At 42.6% G+C, this 17,705-nt stretch overlaps 1 protein-coding gene across 1 annotated transcript in view; it reads right to left on the reverse strand.

Annotated features, from left to right (window-relative positions):
• The window catches only part of LOC139782500 (probable G-protein coupled receptor Mth-like 1), a 77,935-nt gene extending 60,585 nt beyond the window's left edge, over positions 1-17,350 (reverse strand). Inside the window, exon 1 of the mRNA XM_071721530.1 lies at positions 17,277-17,350. Coding sequence (XP_071577631.1) covers positions 17,277-17,350 — 74 coding nt within the window. The remainder of the gene's footprint in view (positions 1-17,276) is intronic.
• Between the last annotated feature and the right edge of the window lie 355 nt (positions 17,351-17,705).

The raw sequence follows: 17,705 nt of genomic DNA on the forward strand, positions 1-17,705 counted from the left end.
GTATCAACTACTAACAATATATTTTCCGACAAAACTGAAATGTTTTAATAAAACTCGTAATTTAACACAGCTTTCTAATATCTCATGTTGCATTTCTTCTGTTAAAGAATTTTTATTTTTAAATCAATAAAGATATCTGTCGCAATGAAAAAATGATAAAATTTGTATACTGATCAATTGAACTCGAACTGAAAATTTACTATAAAGTATAAAAAATAAATAGATCTATTTTATGGAAGAGGCAAATAATAGTATCGTGTATATGTATATTGACACGTGTATCTTCAACCCTACCTTTGATTCTATAAATTCTAAGTAAGAAATCAACCACGGACGAGTTCTCATGACAGGATTATGACTAGGAATTTTCTTGAAGCGTGCACGTAAATTGATTCGATTTAGCGTGACGGGCGTAGTGGAAAAAGTCAGCTCGACTATGAGAGAGAGGTCGTGAAGAGACATTCTTTGTAGCGGAGTGTCGACAGGAAGGAAGCGACGAAGGAAGGAAGAAGGAAGGAGGGAAGGAAGGAAGGAAGGAAGGAAGAACGGGACGACGGTGTGGAGGACAGGGGGATATTGTGAGAGCCGAGCCCCGGCGAGGGAAGTGTCAAAAGTTGCGAGAATATCTCGTCTCTCGACGAGACGGGCCAGACGCGAGCGGCCGAGGAAGAAGAAGGAGAAGAAGAAGAAGAAGAAGAAGAAACGTCGCCAACGCGCCGTGAAAATCGCGGGGTCGCACGACCTATCCCTTTCCGCTGTGGAAACGCAAAAGGGAAAACGAAACAAACCGTGAAAACGAGATGAAACCTTGCCGGGAAACGCAATAAACCGGCCTGACGGACGTCGACGTGATTCCCGAAGCGCGCGACGCGCTGGCGAGGCGAGATCTGACGGCGCATTAAACGGCGAAAATCTGATTTGTTCGCTCGGGCTGGTGAAGATCACGCCGCTGCTCCACGCACAAGAGGCGAATGCGTGCTTTCGAAAGCATTGTGCAAAAGGGAACGGGGGAGAGGAGGGAAAAGATTGCTGACAGATCGCTGGAGGGTGAGATCGCGGTTGGCTTACCTAGGACCTATTACTTTCGGGCGTGAAACGCCGAATCCAAAATGCTCGCGATGTATGATGTTTAAATTGTACGGATATGTATAATCGCAATATTGTTTTGACGTAAAGAAAGAATCATTGATAACGTAAACAAAATTTTTTAATTTTTCATTAAATTTAAATTTAAATTATTTTCCCGGGTTAAAACTGTTAATTAACCTTTGCATCTTACGCTTCGCGATCGTCAAAGAGAACCTCTGGAATGGCTGGAACGCGACCGCGTTTGACGCGACGGTGAACCGACGCGACCCAAGGTTGTCTGAATTATTCAATTATTTCGGAACGGGGGCGAGATGGCGGATCGTTGCCTTAGCAGTAAATACGACGATGTGGTAAATTCTGCGAAACGATAGCTCTCGCGTTTCTGTCGCGCCGACGCTCGCGAGGCGAGATTTTCCGAGAACCGCTCCCGGTGTCGTTGCACTTCTACTTTGAGCACCGCTGATTGATATCGTGCACTGTACACCCTTTAATCTAATAGAGAACGACAATGGGTCAACGATCACACCAATCGACGACGACGACGACGTGCTTCAACGACGTCTAGAATGGCCAATTAACGTTCAATCTTATACTTCGATCGATTCTCGCGTATAGAGTTCTCGAGGAACCACTTTCCGACGATATCTTATCACGAATCGATATTGACAGCCATAATGCATCGCATGTGCTCCAATAATGTGCAACTAATATAAATATTTTCTCTATAATTATATCTAATCAATCATTTATCGATAATATACACGAGATAAAATATGTCAAATTGTTTGTTGTTGAAATGTTGTACCGGCCGATTTTAATTATAGAACTTTACATTTTTGTTAAATTACATTTGCTTATCACAAAATATTAATAAAGATCGAAAGACAATGAACGCGACGACAATTTATCATGCACGAGTCAACGTGAATCGCGTTAGAGAAGTTATAAAGCGTGTAGGCGAGAAAGTTTTGAAGAATAAAAGTTTTACGGTGCGTACCGTCGTACCCTTTTTTGATTAAAAACGTCCGTTTCGTTTGCGCTAATGAGGAATGCAATATCCCCGACGCTCGGCCAGCGCGAGGGGGGACGCACTTTTCTCCAGAGTTTGCGTATGCCGCAACGAAGGAGATTGTCCGCGGATGAATCGTCGGGACGACCGAGCCATTATTTCGTGGCGAGGAACGCGGAATTTTCGAAATAAAGAGGCTGGCGGCGCGGCGCGGGCGCGGCGGTCCACAACCAGCGACGAAACTTGCATACGAAGTGCATCTACGTGTACGGAATGTACGTCCTCGTGAATATGCTCTTCGCGAAAATTCCGTCGCTTTGGTCCCTTCGAACGAGACCTTCAACAATTTTCCGCGGCGTAGCGGGAGGAGACGGACATACCTTCGTTATTACGTCGAGAATATTCAACCGCCGGTGCCGCGCGACGCGAGCATGAAAGACGAAGCGCTCCGCATGAAGTATCGCCGTTTTCTCGATTGACCCATCGTGCCGATACTGGGTGTTTTTCATTTAGCGACTCAATGACTTGCACGGGACTTTTTAACCTTCCTCCAAACCAAACTGCGACATATATACATCCCGCAAAGTTAAATATTAGACTTGTCGTTCAATGGAGGTCTCCAATTTTTTATGATTTACATTTGGAAACCTGCTTTACTCGATAAGTTTGTTAAAACTGTTATAGTCATAGTTACTCCCGCCGTTTCGAAAACCGAATTTTCACCCGGCGGCGCCAAGTGGCGTCCGAAAGACGTCAACGTGTTTTACCACAGTTTCCATTCGCCGATGGTATTTTCGTACTTGAATTATTTCGTAATACTTTTGTAAGGGCACGGCTAAATCTAGTTCAGAGAGTTCTGTCAGTTTCTTATTGCCGTTGGCTCGGTGCCACTTAAATGGGGACTCCCGCGCTTCTCTCTCTCTCTCTCTGCTACGCTTATTAGAACACATCTTCGAAAATACTTATAGAGAAACTCGTCAGCGCGTGTTGATTCGCGTTTTTACACCGATCTGTATCGCTTACACGGCGACGCGATGATGTAAAGTGAAAATAACTCTGATATTCGAGACGGACGATGGACGGTCGGATGTTACACAATGCTGCACAGATAACGATACCTGCAATTCAACGTTTTTATCTGCGGTTTAAAGTATCTCCCGTGTCTCGTTGCGTATCAAACCAAATCGGCTATTGTTGAAATAATTGCTCCTTCCACGAAGGTGTAACGGTAACGCGATACACAATCCTCGTTCTCAGTTTCTAGACCAAGAATACTGTGACCGTCGCGAGATATACCATCGACGACGACGCGGTATTCATTGTGCGCTCGAATAAACGCTTGTTGTCAGATTAATTAGTCTGCGACGGAGTCTGCGTACGGGAGAAGCGACTTCGTGGATGATAACGGTGCGCTCGACTTTTCTGCGCGCGAGAGTAAAACGGTACACAGAGCCGTGTCCTGGTATACTTTGCCGTTGGTATTCCCATCATTATCGGAAGAATGTTTGCAATTTTAAAATTTTAAATTTTTTCCTCCCCTGAAACCACCCTATCTGTAATCGCATTATTATAAAGACGGCTTCTCATTTTTAAGAAATATTACTGAAATTTTTCTACAGAAATTACCCGAAGGTTGTAGAACCGTCGTTTCATGCTCGCCATGACCCAATCGACTCGTGTGCGTATCTTCCTAACGAAAGGGTTCAAAGACACAGGGGTGAGGCGTTAAATGCGGAGATCGCTTATCTGATCACGTCGAAGCGGGAAATTCCAACGTACCGGCACTTTCGCGTAAAGCCTGGCCGGCTGCGAGAAATTATACGCTTCGAGCGACGCACCGCCTAATTGTCGATCCAGTGGAGCGAGGTCATCGCGATCTCACGTTAGCCGCTCTCCCATTTCCGCGAGGAAATGAGAAAGGGCGTCGAGCGCTTTTCAAGAGGCCTCGAACGGCGGCGCGACCAGCCGATCGGAAGATCGGGACGAGTTCACTACGTTAATTAACCCCGATAATTGGGTACGTGCCAGCCGAGGCGCGGGCTATCTCGCACGGGGACTTTTTAACCTTCCTCCAAACCAAACTGCGACATATATACATCCCGCAAAGTTAAATATTAGACTTGTCGTTCAATGGAGGTCTCCAATTTTTTATGATTTACATTTGGAAACCTGTTTTACTCGATAAGTTTGTTAAAACGAAAAGAAACACGTGGGTCGCGGTGGTATGAGATGTTCACATCGCACTGTTACGAGATCTCTTTCGGCTCTTTCACGCGTTCCTCTCATCCAGGGCGGAGAAATGCGCATTGCGCCCCGGAAAATTTCATTTGACGTTCTCTCTTCGCGCACTTGAAACCGCCATAAGTAACATGACGTTTTCGCTGCGAATATTACCACCTCTCGTGGAGTTTAAAATACATTCAATGGATGTAACAATTCCGATTCAAACATCGCCGAATTTATGAGGAGCATCTGAATATTCGTAATAAATTCATTTCGTGACATTTAAATTATATTGGATGTATTAATAAAGGAATTTTATTTTTTCTATTATTTTTAAAATTAAATTATGTTCTTCTTTCTCTTCTCAACTTTTTGTGTTTGGAAGGGAAATAAAGTAATTTAAATTCATATCACTTTTTCTAATCATATATAATTGCAAATGATTTCTATTCTAATTGAATGTATTTTTTGTACTAAGTTATTATATATCTACTACTTATGCTAAATTATTTTTAGTGGGAGAAGACTTTTATCTATATGAAGAAGATTTTTAAATAGAAAATTATATTCAAGAAAGAGTTACGTGCGTTTTCTGCAAAGAATAACCGAGCGTGACTTACAATAGCATGATTCCGTATATATAGTAGTATATAGATACTTGCAAATATTTTCTACGTATCCCCCTGTGTATGTGCTTGATGTGGATTCACCTTAGAATTTTACATCGCGCGTTTTACTCTTTACTATGTTACAGATGCTCGGCTTCGACCGGCGTTCTTCCCTCGCGTATTCGAATACAAAACAGCGGGGAAGAACTCTTCGAATAGTCGTTGTGAATTTATGTAACGTGTTGTGCATTTCCTCTTCACAACGCGCGGGTACAAAAGCGCACATGTTGCAGAGAGTCAGAACTTTATCCTATTAAAAAACGAAAAGATCTTGCTGAGAGTGTCACATCGGTTTCGTGTCGTTCCTCTTTTCACCTGCAGATTTTTTTATTTAGTTCGAAATTGATTTTTTCCAGATAAAAGTACCAAGTACCAGCGATAGTTTTTGTAAGATATTAAAAATGAAAAGCCTTTCGTCAATCTAGTATAAATAATAAACACAAGACTCTCAATATCAAAATTGAATAGCAAAATCTGAATTTTCTTTAAGTTTGAATAAACGAAAGTTATACTTAAGCTATCTCACAAAGATACGTAATATATCGAAAAAAAAGAGCGTTGCGTTTGGAAAAGAAAAAAATCTATCTTGTATTGCTTTAACAATTCCATCGACGCGGCGACGGGAGAAACCGCAGGAGTGCATCCTGTATAAATCACGGGAATTTTACGGTGCCTATCTAAGTACGCCGGAATTCGAGCTGTGAATCCTCCTATCGGCGCGTTCGACCGGGAAACGAACAACCCGCGCGGCATACCCGAGGAGCTGCTTGCCTCGCACGGCTGCACCGACTGCACCTGCCGCGTATTCCAAAGAGGCGAAAGGAACCGCGGGTTTTGCAAATTCGCGAATTTCACGCTGCAACGCGCCGCGTTGCGCCGCGCCCGCGCCGGATTCCGTCGTGGACGCCGCGCCGGACAGGCGGCTTTTTCTCGTCGACGGATCTCAAGCTGCAGCATTCGCCGAGGTCCCGAGAGCCTGTCCGCGGAGGCGCGAAGGCAGGGCCCGACTCGGGCGCAGGTGATGCAGGTGCAACCTGCGGCCACGGAGGTCGACGACTCTTCCCGGCCCTCTCCGCCGTCTCGCGCATCTGTCTCGGTCTTGCCTTTCGCTTCCTTTTCCATCGCCAGCGTCATTCCGCGAGCTCGCTACACCGCGCGTGGCTTGACCGGCTCTCACAAAAACGATCTCGTTTTGTGGAAGAACGGGATAAAACTTCAGGCGCTCGAAACGCGAGCAAACATGTTCCTTACGCGTTTCGAATTTAAATTCCTTTCCTAAATGTTATTTTGAAGATTTGTATTATGTTGGTACTTATAGACATGTATATTCTTCTATACAGTATTAATAAACAATCTTATAACACTTATTGTGTTCTAAATTCTTTTTTGTCACAATTTACATAACTTATAAACTCCATTAGGGGATTTATATTTACATACTCGAGATATAAAAAGCACTTATCTTCGCTCGAATTTATCAAGAAGGATACGAACAAAAGATCGCTCATTGCTGACTAAAAACCGAAATACGAGACGATACGTGTGTTTGAAAATTGTTTCTACTTAAATACATACAATCTGTATAGCGAGAAAAACGTAGAAGATGGGAGACTCGAAAGAATTGTGTCGTTGCGTTTTGAATTGAAAAATTGCTTAATCGATGGTCTGAGGTAGGCCGCTGATTGTATCTGCCATTGCACCGTACCGGTTTAAATTCAACCAACCCTGACTGACTAAGCGTGCAATCACTACGAGCCACGGTCACGGAGGATGAGCGTATCGTGCAATACGATCCCTGACAATGTCACGCTTCCGAGGGTTCACTTGCCGGAGACTCGCCGGGCGAGTTGTACGTTGCGTCGTTTCGTGCATCGATGCAATACCTTCTCGCTCGATTCCCGCTCCATAAGCTCTTTCATAAATACGCGGATTTGAAATGCCCCGCGTCCCCGTACAAACGGTCGCGAGAACTTTAAACTGTCGTATCGCGTTTCCCCCCTCGAATTTCGCTCGGTCGCGGTCGTTTATTTCGCCGTCCTCGATCTCGTTTCATCACGTAATCGAGATTTTTGTCCCGTGTATAAGCGAGAGTTACGCGAGGTTTACAGCTGCGATGTAACGAACGTAAAAACTTTTTGAGCAAACGGATCCTACGTCAACTCTGTTGCGAAATTGCGAAACTGGTTTTGCTTTGCCTATACGCGATCGTGCTATTAGTGCTATTACAATCCGTCAATAAAACTCGATTGAAATTTGACTGATTTTCCGCTTGACTTTTTCCTGTTTTGTTTTTTTCCCAAGGAAAGAACAAAGAAATCAGCTAAATCTTCGGTAAGTTTAATTAACGTTCTCGAAAACGGCTCTCTGCAAGTTGTTAAGAAGAAAATACACGAAAGTTACAACTTTAATTCTTCGCAGTTTCTTGCAACGAAATTGAAAGAGGCTATAAGTAAAGAGACTTTAAATCTACACAGATATTTTTGGTCAAAATGAACTGTGCTTCTCTCCTAGTAGTCACGTATTACTTTGCGTATACGCATACGATAAATGTCGCTCGTAAAAGCGTGTGCAGTTTATTATTAAATTACGTCATGAAAAACCGCGCGTCCGCATGGTTCTAATTTATGTGCCGCCATTGCATAATATTATCGTAGGAATACGTGAAGCAGCAAAATGGAAAACGGCGATGCGGCGAAAGATTGTCGTGTAACTTGGCACCAGCCTCGGCAACGCATGTTCGCACATGCGTGACGTTCCTGGGTTCCCCGCGGTACACGCGGCTACATAACGAGGAGAATGCGCGAGAGATAATGACGAGAAATTTAGCTCCGTTGATCTCCCGGGATCTGCGTACAAAGCGAAGAAACGCCAAGTAATTGCCGTCGTATTAATTATCAACAAATTAACGTATGCTAACGAAGCGAACACTTCGGGGGATCCGAAGGGCCGGAGATCACGGAGGAGGAATTTTAACGTGATTACGAAAGCACGCGGAAAAGTACGATGGAACGTGAGATTACACTATAGTATAACGAGGGATTCCAAAAAATCAGCAAACGAGCAATAATCTAAGAGTACGATTTTCCGAATGAATATGTGTGAAAGACACAAAACGTTAATATTATAGAACAGAAATCATTTTGTCGTTTCGCAAGCGATGTTCGTTTTATTCCTGTTTATTCGAACATCCTAAATGTCGAGGTATAACGGCGCGTATTACTCGAACGATCGTCATCATCGGTAGACGCCGCCAAGTGCTATAAGCTCAGTATTTGAGATCCCTCGGGTCAGTGCTCGAAAATCAACAAACCTAAGAGCGAACTCGCTCGTCCGGAATACATCGAACTCGATTCGAGTATAGCGAGATACTCGCGAGAGATCCGTGGCCGGCGCAGTCACAGGCAAATGCAGGAAACATGGCAAACCGACGGCCACGACCGCAAACGCGACGGTCAGCGAGATATCTTGTTGCGACGGCGCGCGGCGCGCGGCGGCCGCGGCCGCAGTCTCGAGGATCCAACGAAGAAGTTCCTGCCAGGCCGAGTTCCGAAGTACGAAGTCGAGCGGTTAAGCTAATTTAGAGCCACGGACGGTAGAGTAACCCCGGCCCACCTCGAGAGCTATCGAGCCCAGCGAGATCAAGCGAGGTAAAGCGAAATCGCGCGTACAAGTATTCGATTCCGAATGACTGGAAATTACTCTACCGGCTGCAACAAGGCTCCAAACCCTCTCTGACAAAGAGTCTTCCCTTTACAATACCGATCCTTAATTTACGAGTGGAAGATAGAAGAAAATTGCCAAAAATTGAGGCTTGGGATTGAGAAAAACGATTTGCATCGTGCTCTGCGCCTTACGAACTTCGAGATTAATTTTTGTCTGGCGAAAGCATTCGGTAAATATATACATATAATCGAGATACATGAAATATTTATAACGTGGATTCAGAGGCAAAAATGTAGGTTTTCGTAGATGTGACTAAGAGTTAAGAGTCACCAAGTTAATCTCTAAATCGGTTACCCCCCCGGCCCCCACAGCACGCGAGAAAGTTCCGCAAGGAAAAAAAACACTGCTCTTCGTCTTTCTGGAGCGGGTTAATGACTTCGGTATCCCACCTTCTCTTCTTCGCGGCGCTGTTCGTTACGCGTTAGATAATGCATGCAAATTGCATTAACGTAACGTGACTGCCGGCTCTAAAAGCTCGGGGACCTCGACCGGTCTGCTAGTCAACGACCCGCCCGTGTAAAGATAGACGAATCGTTGCGCTCACCGATGCAGCTTCCATCCCGCAGCCTATTATGTGACTGTCGGCGGTGTCATGAATGCGTTCCCCGCGGGAACCGCTGGCAGCAAACCGACCGAGTGAGTCACTCGAGCTTGAAAATTCAAAACGCGTGCCGCCTCTGGCCGCTATTCCGCTTTTATCCCGGTTTTTCGGAGTCTGGATACTCGGACTTCCGCGCATTGTGATCTTTCCGTTCAAATTCGATTTGTTCCGGATGCGCTCGTATCCGCGGACCTCCTCGATTCACGCGCAACTGACCGTATCGAATATCTCAGAATTGGTGAGGCAGCATCTTGAGAAATCTATTTTTTCTATTTGTCGGAGGAAATTGCTGTTTTCCACTTTTAAGATTTCGATTGAACGTCGAGTAACGCTCCGTCGGCGTCGTTTATTCTTATCTCCGTAGTTCGCGTGCGAGCGTTATTACTGCGAGATCCTTAAATAAAACCAATAAACTCTACTATGCTGTAGAATCAGCAGGTATTTAATAGGGAATAATGTACAACGCGAGTTCCTACGAACGTAAATAATTACAAGATAATTGAAACATTTATTGCCGCCAGATTTCGTATTAAATCTCTCTACGCATATTGCCAAGTATTGAGATACGAGACGAGGTTTCCAACTTGCCTCGTTAGCTACCGTAGAACATTTCCCCCCCCCCCCTCTCTCTCTCTCTCTCTCTCTCTCTCTTCGTGTTACATATATACATGATGAGTACCGACTCGCGCGGCCAGAACAGTCGAGTGAATCACGCGAAGCCTTTACAACTCACGCGCCGCCGAGGTTCTCCTCGCACGAAACTCCATCGGGGTTCTCTTCGCCCGCGTATTTTTGACCTTCTCGTAGTACGTGCTGCATGAAAGATATTTTCTACGAAATGAAGCCGAGCCCATTACCATGATCGACATGCCCCCCCTTCTCCCCCGGCGCGTGATGAAATTCTCTGTACTGCGAACCGTGATCGCGAACGTGTCGTAGGGAGAACAGAATGGAAATGAATCACGGCGTGGCGGGTCCGTCAGGACATCGTGGCCGATTTCCTTCGAACCGGATCGGGGTACATCTCAGGAGCGTTGCTCCTCATTCGAGCCGTGTCGCGACTACGTAATGCGCCATTTGCATAACACAATTGCGCGATACAGTCACGCAGGACAACGCTGGCCCGCACGTCCATTCGACTCCGTGCATTGTAATAACGCAAAATAACGATGTATTATAGTAATCAGTATTAAATTGCATGATGATTTAATTGCGGGTTAATTTGCCGCAGGCATCTCGTCAAGAATGTATTGAATTTCGTAGATCATCGGCGCTCGTCGCGGGCCAACAACGAGATGTGTGTCTTAGCAGACATTCGCGAGAACAAAAGTTGCCTTGGCGCGAATGTACCTTCAAACACCACTATATCAAGAACGCTTCTCCGGTACTGTGAACAGACCGAGTAAATCATGAACGGTCGTTAGAATTCAGAGCCCGGTTCTCTTGAGACCGGAGCTGAGAGAGGGAGAATCTTGGCGAGCGGTGCCAAAGATTCGTTCCGCGGCGTGTACCTCTTCGTCGATACTTTTACGCTTTTTCTCTTTCTCTCGTTCGATTTCTTCCCTCTCGTCTATACCTCTCTCTTTTATCTTGATTTTACCCTGTAATAGCGTAACCCTACCTCGCGCTTCTACCACCGGAATCCAGAAATGGGCAAACATCCTGCGATAAAATTCTCTACCCACAATAATCGGTTTCCTAGAAGACATGCCATTCATTCCTTCGTCGTATTTAACAACTTTTGGCTTTAATATTTTATCCAATATTTGACCGGTAATCAAACTGTTATTGTAGTAGAGGCATGTAAAATGTAAAAAAAAACCATTCCGTTATTACGTTACATGCTTTTTTCACGTAATTTGAGGGAATTTCTCCGACTATGTTCCTTCCGTTAATATACGTATATTTTTACAATAATTCTTATCCTGATAATTTTTGAATCACAATTAATCTTATTAAGTTTATTTCATCAAAATTACTTTTGTTTTAATTAATTGTGATTCAAAAATTATTTTAGGATAAGAATTATTGTAAAAATATATGCATATGCAAAATATATGCATAGCATATAATATATGTATGATAATGTATAAATAACTTTACATGTACTAACAGTACTCAGAAGCAATTTCTGGCAGTTTTCTTTGTAAATGGCTCTCAAGGGAAATTATTCGTGCAATGAGAAGACCAATGATTCGCGACAAGATCGAGTAAGATATAATTTCGCGCAAACGTGATGGATGGTGAAAAAAGAGACTTCCTTCCGGGGTGGACCAGTTAGATAAACATTGCGGTTACAAGAAGGCCGTTGTGTCTTGCGAAATTTGATGAGTACTCACTCACGGAGGCCCAGTTTCAGATATTGGGTCACGTTCCTCTTGGCAACGACTTCGACGTTCGAACAAGCCGTCAATGGACGAGAATCGATCTATTTATAATTAACTGACCGCAAAACCCGAATGTGTTTTTTTTTAAGACCGATAAAAGAGATCGAGGAAAACAAAAGGGCGGCGAATAGAAGGTAAATCCGCGTTGCAAGAATTCCAAGAATATTCGGCGAAGCGGAAATTTGTCGAGTTTCGAGGTTCATTGACGCGGAATTCGGAAGCGAGTTAGTAGGAGAACCGAGGGAAAAAATTTGGTGACTCGAGAGAACGAGGGAAGCAAGATAACGAGTTGCTCTCGGGAGCAGAGAAGGGAGATTATATGACCTGTACGGCATTTTATTACGCAATAGATCGGCGACTGAAATATCCGTACTGCACCGAAGTATTTTTTTTCTCTCTGTTGTTTTCGAACATTTTTATCGATAACGTCGTCAGGTATAACAGCATTCCGAAAATTCCGGTTACTCTCCGAAGGAAGTAGCGGATTTTTACGACCCTCCAAAGTATCGAGCACTGTCGGTTCCGAAGTTTCAAATATTCGTGATACGAAGTCAGATATCTTTCTGGCTACCTGCCTGAGAATCTTTCACAACTATGCTTTACAGTACTTGTTTCTAAATAACGGGTCGCACGTAAGTACATCATAAGTATGCGTTTCATGCTTGGTATTTCCGTAGAATATTTCTGGACAAAAATATATCACTTTCGTAGAGCCAACTAACCCATTAATTTTGCTAAATTTTTAATTAGTGATATAAAAAGTGATTAATGATTGATTATTGATATAAAAAATAAAACATATGAGATGAATGAAGACCGCAAGCTAATTAGTGGATTAAGAGTCAAGCGTTTTCCGCGAACTGCTGGAAAATAGATGTATATATTAAATTATCTTTATATTATCCAATAAATTATATATGCAAGGGATTTAAACGTATACACATTTCAGATAGGTCTTATGCAATTACATACTTAGTAATTTTATTTAAAATATTGAATCTTTAAATAAGCTTTAAATAAGTTTGAGATAAGCCTTAGATAGACGCGTTAAAAATGTAATTATGCGTCATGATCTATAACCGAAAGATGCATAAGTACTCTGATTACTAGCGAGATTGCCTAGATTGCTGTTCACGATGAAAGCTTTGCTCGTCGGGAGAACCGAATGCACGGGAGATTGGATCAGGATCACTCGGTCGACTGGTTAATGCGATGCAACACGGTCACTATAACGGGTCTCGTTCTCGGTACTCGTGGTTCCACTCTCTTTTCTGTTTTGTTTCTTTTTCGCCTGTTCTCCCCTCTCCCCACCGGTCCGTTTCTCGTCATGTTTCTTTGCACGTTATTTTCATCGAGTCCTCTTCTCAATCGAGAACTTATCCACCGTCTGCATCTCGCCACGCGTAATTATCTACGCTCGCAGTTGGACATGCCGATTTATGACACGCGGCACGAGGTAAATTGATAACAACTTTAATTACGCAGAGTCATAATGTAAGAATTTGGAAAAATTCGCATGCAATCGATTTATGTACCTATTGATTCTTATATTCTTATATTCATATTTTATTCGATCAAATCGAATTGCAAATCAGGTCGGTTTTGCATTAACGATTTCAAATAATATTCGTGAAAATATAATATATTTGAAAAATCCAGTAATATTTTGTTATATTTATCAAAAGGAGAAACTATTTTTATAATCTGATTTCGATCGAATAAAAGGTTTGAAACTAAAAAGGATTGAAAGCTAAAAATATATTTTCAGCTTCGTATTTCGGATATTAAATTGTACATACACGGCGATTTCTTCAATTTTTTTCATATGCAGTAATTCAATAAATTGAAAAATTGAATTCTAAAATTAATAGAGCATGTCATGGCCTCTGTTTGGTTAAAACTTCTAATTTGTTAGCATGGAAAAACATATTCACAAAAGTGATAATTTTTGCCACTATAACATATAATTCAACAAGATTTGCATTAGACATACCGTATCCTCACATTTAATTATGCTGGGCTGGTTTCTGCGCACAATATTACAAACCGACACAGGCCGAAATTTCGAATCCAATTGTGGCAAAACACGCAAGCGATAAAAAAGCGCGCGTTAACACATTCCTTCTTAAAAATGGTTTCCATAATATCGCGTTTTTAACTCGTGCCGTGTACCTCGTAACGTTCGTTTCAATTCGCGTCATTCCTAATGCGCGGAGATATAAACTCGCACAACAATAATACACCGGAAAACGCTAACTAACCGCGCGTAACCAACGGTATCTCCCGACTTTTCGCGGGTCGGTGGCGTGGGTGGCAGCTGAAAATATATAAACGCGCGCGGTAAGTCGCGGTAAGCATGTATATCAACGGCCCTGACTTTTCATGATCAATGCGGTTCGATGAACTTGCACTCTCGCATCGTTCACATTTTTTCTCCGTATTCGCGTCTCTCTTTCTCTCTCTTGCGCGCGCGCGCATACACACGCATGCACACGCACACATGTCAAAACTGTCGGCGACACGTGCGCGTGTATCCACTTGTTGAAGTGTCAGCGGCACGTTGCGCGTTCACGGTGGCTGCCTCGTGTGCCCCGTGATTTTCGAGCTGGAAAATTATCCTGATGTCATTTGCGGCTGCATGTGCGCGCGCGTTTCTGCACGGTCGTTGCACTGACCACCACTGTTGCATTGCCGATGATCTCTTTTTTTTTCCTTACGGTCTGTCGACTCGCTACTGTCAGCGTTGTTCGCCTATCGCTTCGCTCATCACCGAATTAACGCGTTGTCCCATACGAGATGTTATTGCTCAACAAAGCGAATAACGCTAACCCTCGCAAATTTCAGTCGGACAAATTCGCGAACGCATGGACAACTCGAAATGAAAATAATAATACATTTTCGTACGCGCTAAATGACTTATATCCAAAGAATATCTCTAACTTTTAAAAGAGAGAGAGAAAGAGAGATAATAAATGATTGATGAAAAATCGATCACACCGCAAAATAACATAAAACAAAATTTTAGAAATATCTTTGAAACATTTTTCTAAGAGAATAGTTTTCAAACTTTTATTCGTGTAATTTTATTTAAAAAAAAAATATTTTTTATTTAATCTATTAAAATTTTTCATTATAGTCGAGTGAAACGATATTCAAGAATAACTAGTAATCACTTAAATGATTTAATTGTATCAAGTAGCAGCGTTCCATAGAGATCCGTTTTTAATGAACATACTCTATTGTTTCAGTTATACATCCAACGATATTCGCTTACAAGTACGTCGTTGATTACAATATAGAGCGCGGTAAATTGAATCGACCCAACCGATTCCGATTCGTGTAATTTTCTTGCGTTGGGCTTCCGTGACAGAAGCAACCGAAGGGCATTCGACGCCACCTCCCGTTGCGTCAATTAGTAGCGCCTGCGACATTACACCAATGGGAACCCGATGCCATCGACCGTTACGTTTAATTGCACGCGAAGGCCGTGTCGTGCGTTTTCCCGTGCTTATGTTTTCCGCCTTCCCTTCTCTCTCTCGCTCCCTTTCTTTATTTCTTTCTCTATCTCTTTCTCGTGATCCCGATACGCGTTCTCGCGCCTCTATTTTCTGAGAAATTGTTCAATTACCTAACATCTTCCAAGCAGCTTCCCACGGTCACTGCAACCGCTGCGCTGTGCCGTCGCGTCGGTGCGCGCACGCTCGCATCGCTGCGTGACCTCGGCGCGCATTTAGCGTTTCTTCTCTAAACGAATTTGCATTCCGGTCGCCGCCAGCATCTGCCGTGCCGTGCCGTGCCGAAGCGGAGCATGGATTTTTCACGAAGTTAATCCGCGCTCGGCAGATCTCTGTCGTTTGTTCCCTGATAAAAATGCTCTGCCAGCAATGCTTACGTAACGCGCGAGTAAATGCAGGGCACGTAATAAACGCAATACGCTCTTTATAAAAATGTCTATCGTCGGATCGTACAATTAAAGTCGAGAATTCTCGCGGTTCGAGGAGAGCGAAGAAAAATTTATGAGCAACGGTTTATGGGAGAGAACGGAAAACCGTTTCTAAAGATGTTAAGAGAATCAATATGTCAGTTATTAAAACTGTCGTGCTTCAATGATAATTTATTGGAAAAAAGAATTCGCCTTCAATTTGAGCAACACAATCAGTCATTGTCAGCAACGAGAAAACTAATCTCAAAGACTCCCTGCAAAACAATAGTCGAGCCAGTTGGCGGAAAGCAAAACAGAGCCGGCGTACATCGTCCTGCGTGAAACGGTCGAGTGTTTTGCCGTGTGTGTATTAAAGGACAGTTCGTTAGGGTCTCTTCTGTTCAGTGTTCTCCCGAAGGACTAGTTCATTAACTTCGTTTATCTCGCTCTCGATACTGACCGCCTCGATTTCTTCGGCCGCGTGCGAATGAGTGAGTGATGCGATTAAAATAATCTTGATGACGACATCGTTATATATATAATAAATATTATAAATATTTTTTGATAAAAAACTTTATGCAGATAAAAATAAATGTATACGCGCGAATGTATATAATTTGCACTTTATCAAATTGTACTAAAGTAACTCGATCCGTTTAATCTACATATATTTTCTCCTAAGAAAATATACCTCATTCCTTAAGTGACAGTGTAATTTGTTAATATCTCGTTTATCATCTTATCAACTGCGAAACGCTAGCATTAAAAAAGTGCTTAATCTACTAAGAAGAGGCTGTGACGAGATTAAGTATACCGTGATTAAGCATACCGGATTTATAGCGACCGTGTCATAATGATAGTCGATTACTGACACGTGTATCGTTAAATAAAGCGAGGCGGTTAAACGTTGCAGAAAAAATAGCTAATTCCTACGTACGATTCGAAAGGAATTCCGAATTATCGGGTGATTGAAGCGAATTGCAACGGAAAGTCTAGGAAGATTGAGGTGCGATAGATAAAGCGCATCTCAATCTTCCTAGACTTTCCGTTGCAATTCGCTTCAATCACCCGATAATTCGGAATTCTTTTCGAATCGTATACGTAGGAATTAGCTATTGTTTCTGCAACGTTTAACCGCCTCGCTTTATTTACCTCGTAAACGGATAAAATGCGAGTTTATCGATTTGGACCGGTTTAGCTAGTGTCTCTTTTATTCTAAAATAACAAAATACCCAATTATTCCGACAAATATCGATATGCGATAATGGCGGAATAAATTCTAATTAACGTGTCGCTTCATTACAGTCCGAAATAATTATACAATGCGGATAAATCGTCCGTAGGCAAGCGAACGATTATAATAATTGAACTAAATTTCAGGGAAATTCTGTACGTTTCTTGCCTACGGCTCGTTGGGGCTAATTAAAGACCATTCATCCATACGTAATTATAAAAAGTACTGGGTCGCGCGAGAGGACGTACAAATCACAAATGCAATTGTATCCTCATTTATGCTCACATCGCATAATCGCATAATCGCTGAGATTAAAGCAGTATACACAAAATCAATCTCATAATTTACAAATTTACATAATGAAATTCTTTGATCGGTATGTGAAAACAGAGCAATGACGGGAAGTAAATCACGACTCACCTAAATGTCCACCAGATGTTGAAGCACATCGTGTTCAGCCAGAAGAAAGCAGCCAGGAAGAAGAAGTGCGCCATGATTGCTGAAACATAACAAGACAGCCTCGTTAGCTTTACGAATATTTAAAGAGGTTTAGGAGATTTACTTTTCTTCCTTATATAAGAATATTGTGAGACGTCAAACATTTTACCTTTACAATTTAATTAATTTTAATTATTAATTATTGATTTATATAAAAAGAAAAATCAAGTTAACAGTATTGATCGTTTCTTTGAACACACTCGCAAGTCTAATAGTGAATTATTTATTTTGTGTGTGTGTGTGTAATTCTTTAATAATTTATCATACTCTTAACATATTCCAGACATTTTGTAACGGATAAACGGAGCTCGTCGAACAAAGACGCCGTCGGTTTTCAGTCGATGTGTTCTT

The sequence above is a fragment of the Temnothorax nylanderi genome, unplaced genomic scaffold (assembly GCF_030848795.1).
Source record: "Temnothorax nylanderi isolate EJ_2023f unplaced genomic scaffold, tnyl_v1.0 TNYL_tig0418_pilon, whole genome shotgun sequence".
In the NCBI taxonomy this organism is placed as follows: Eukaryota; Metazoa; Arthropoda; class Insecta; order Hymenoptera; family Formicidae; genus Temnothorax; species Temnothorax nylanderi.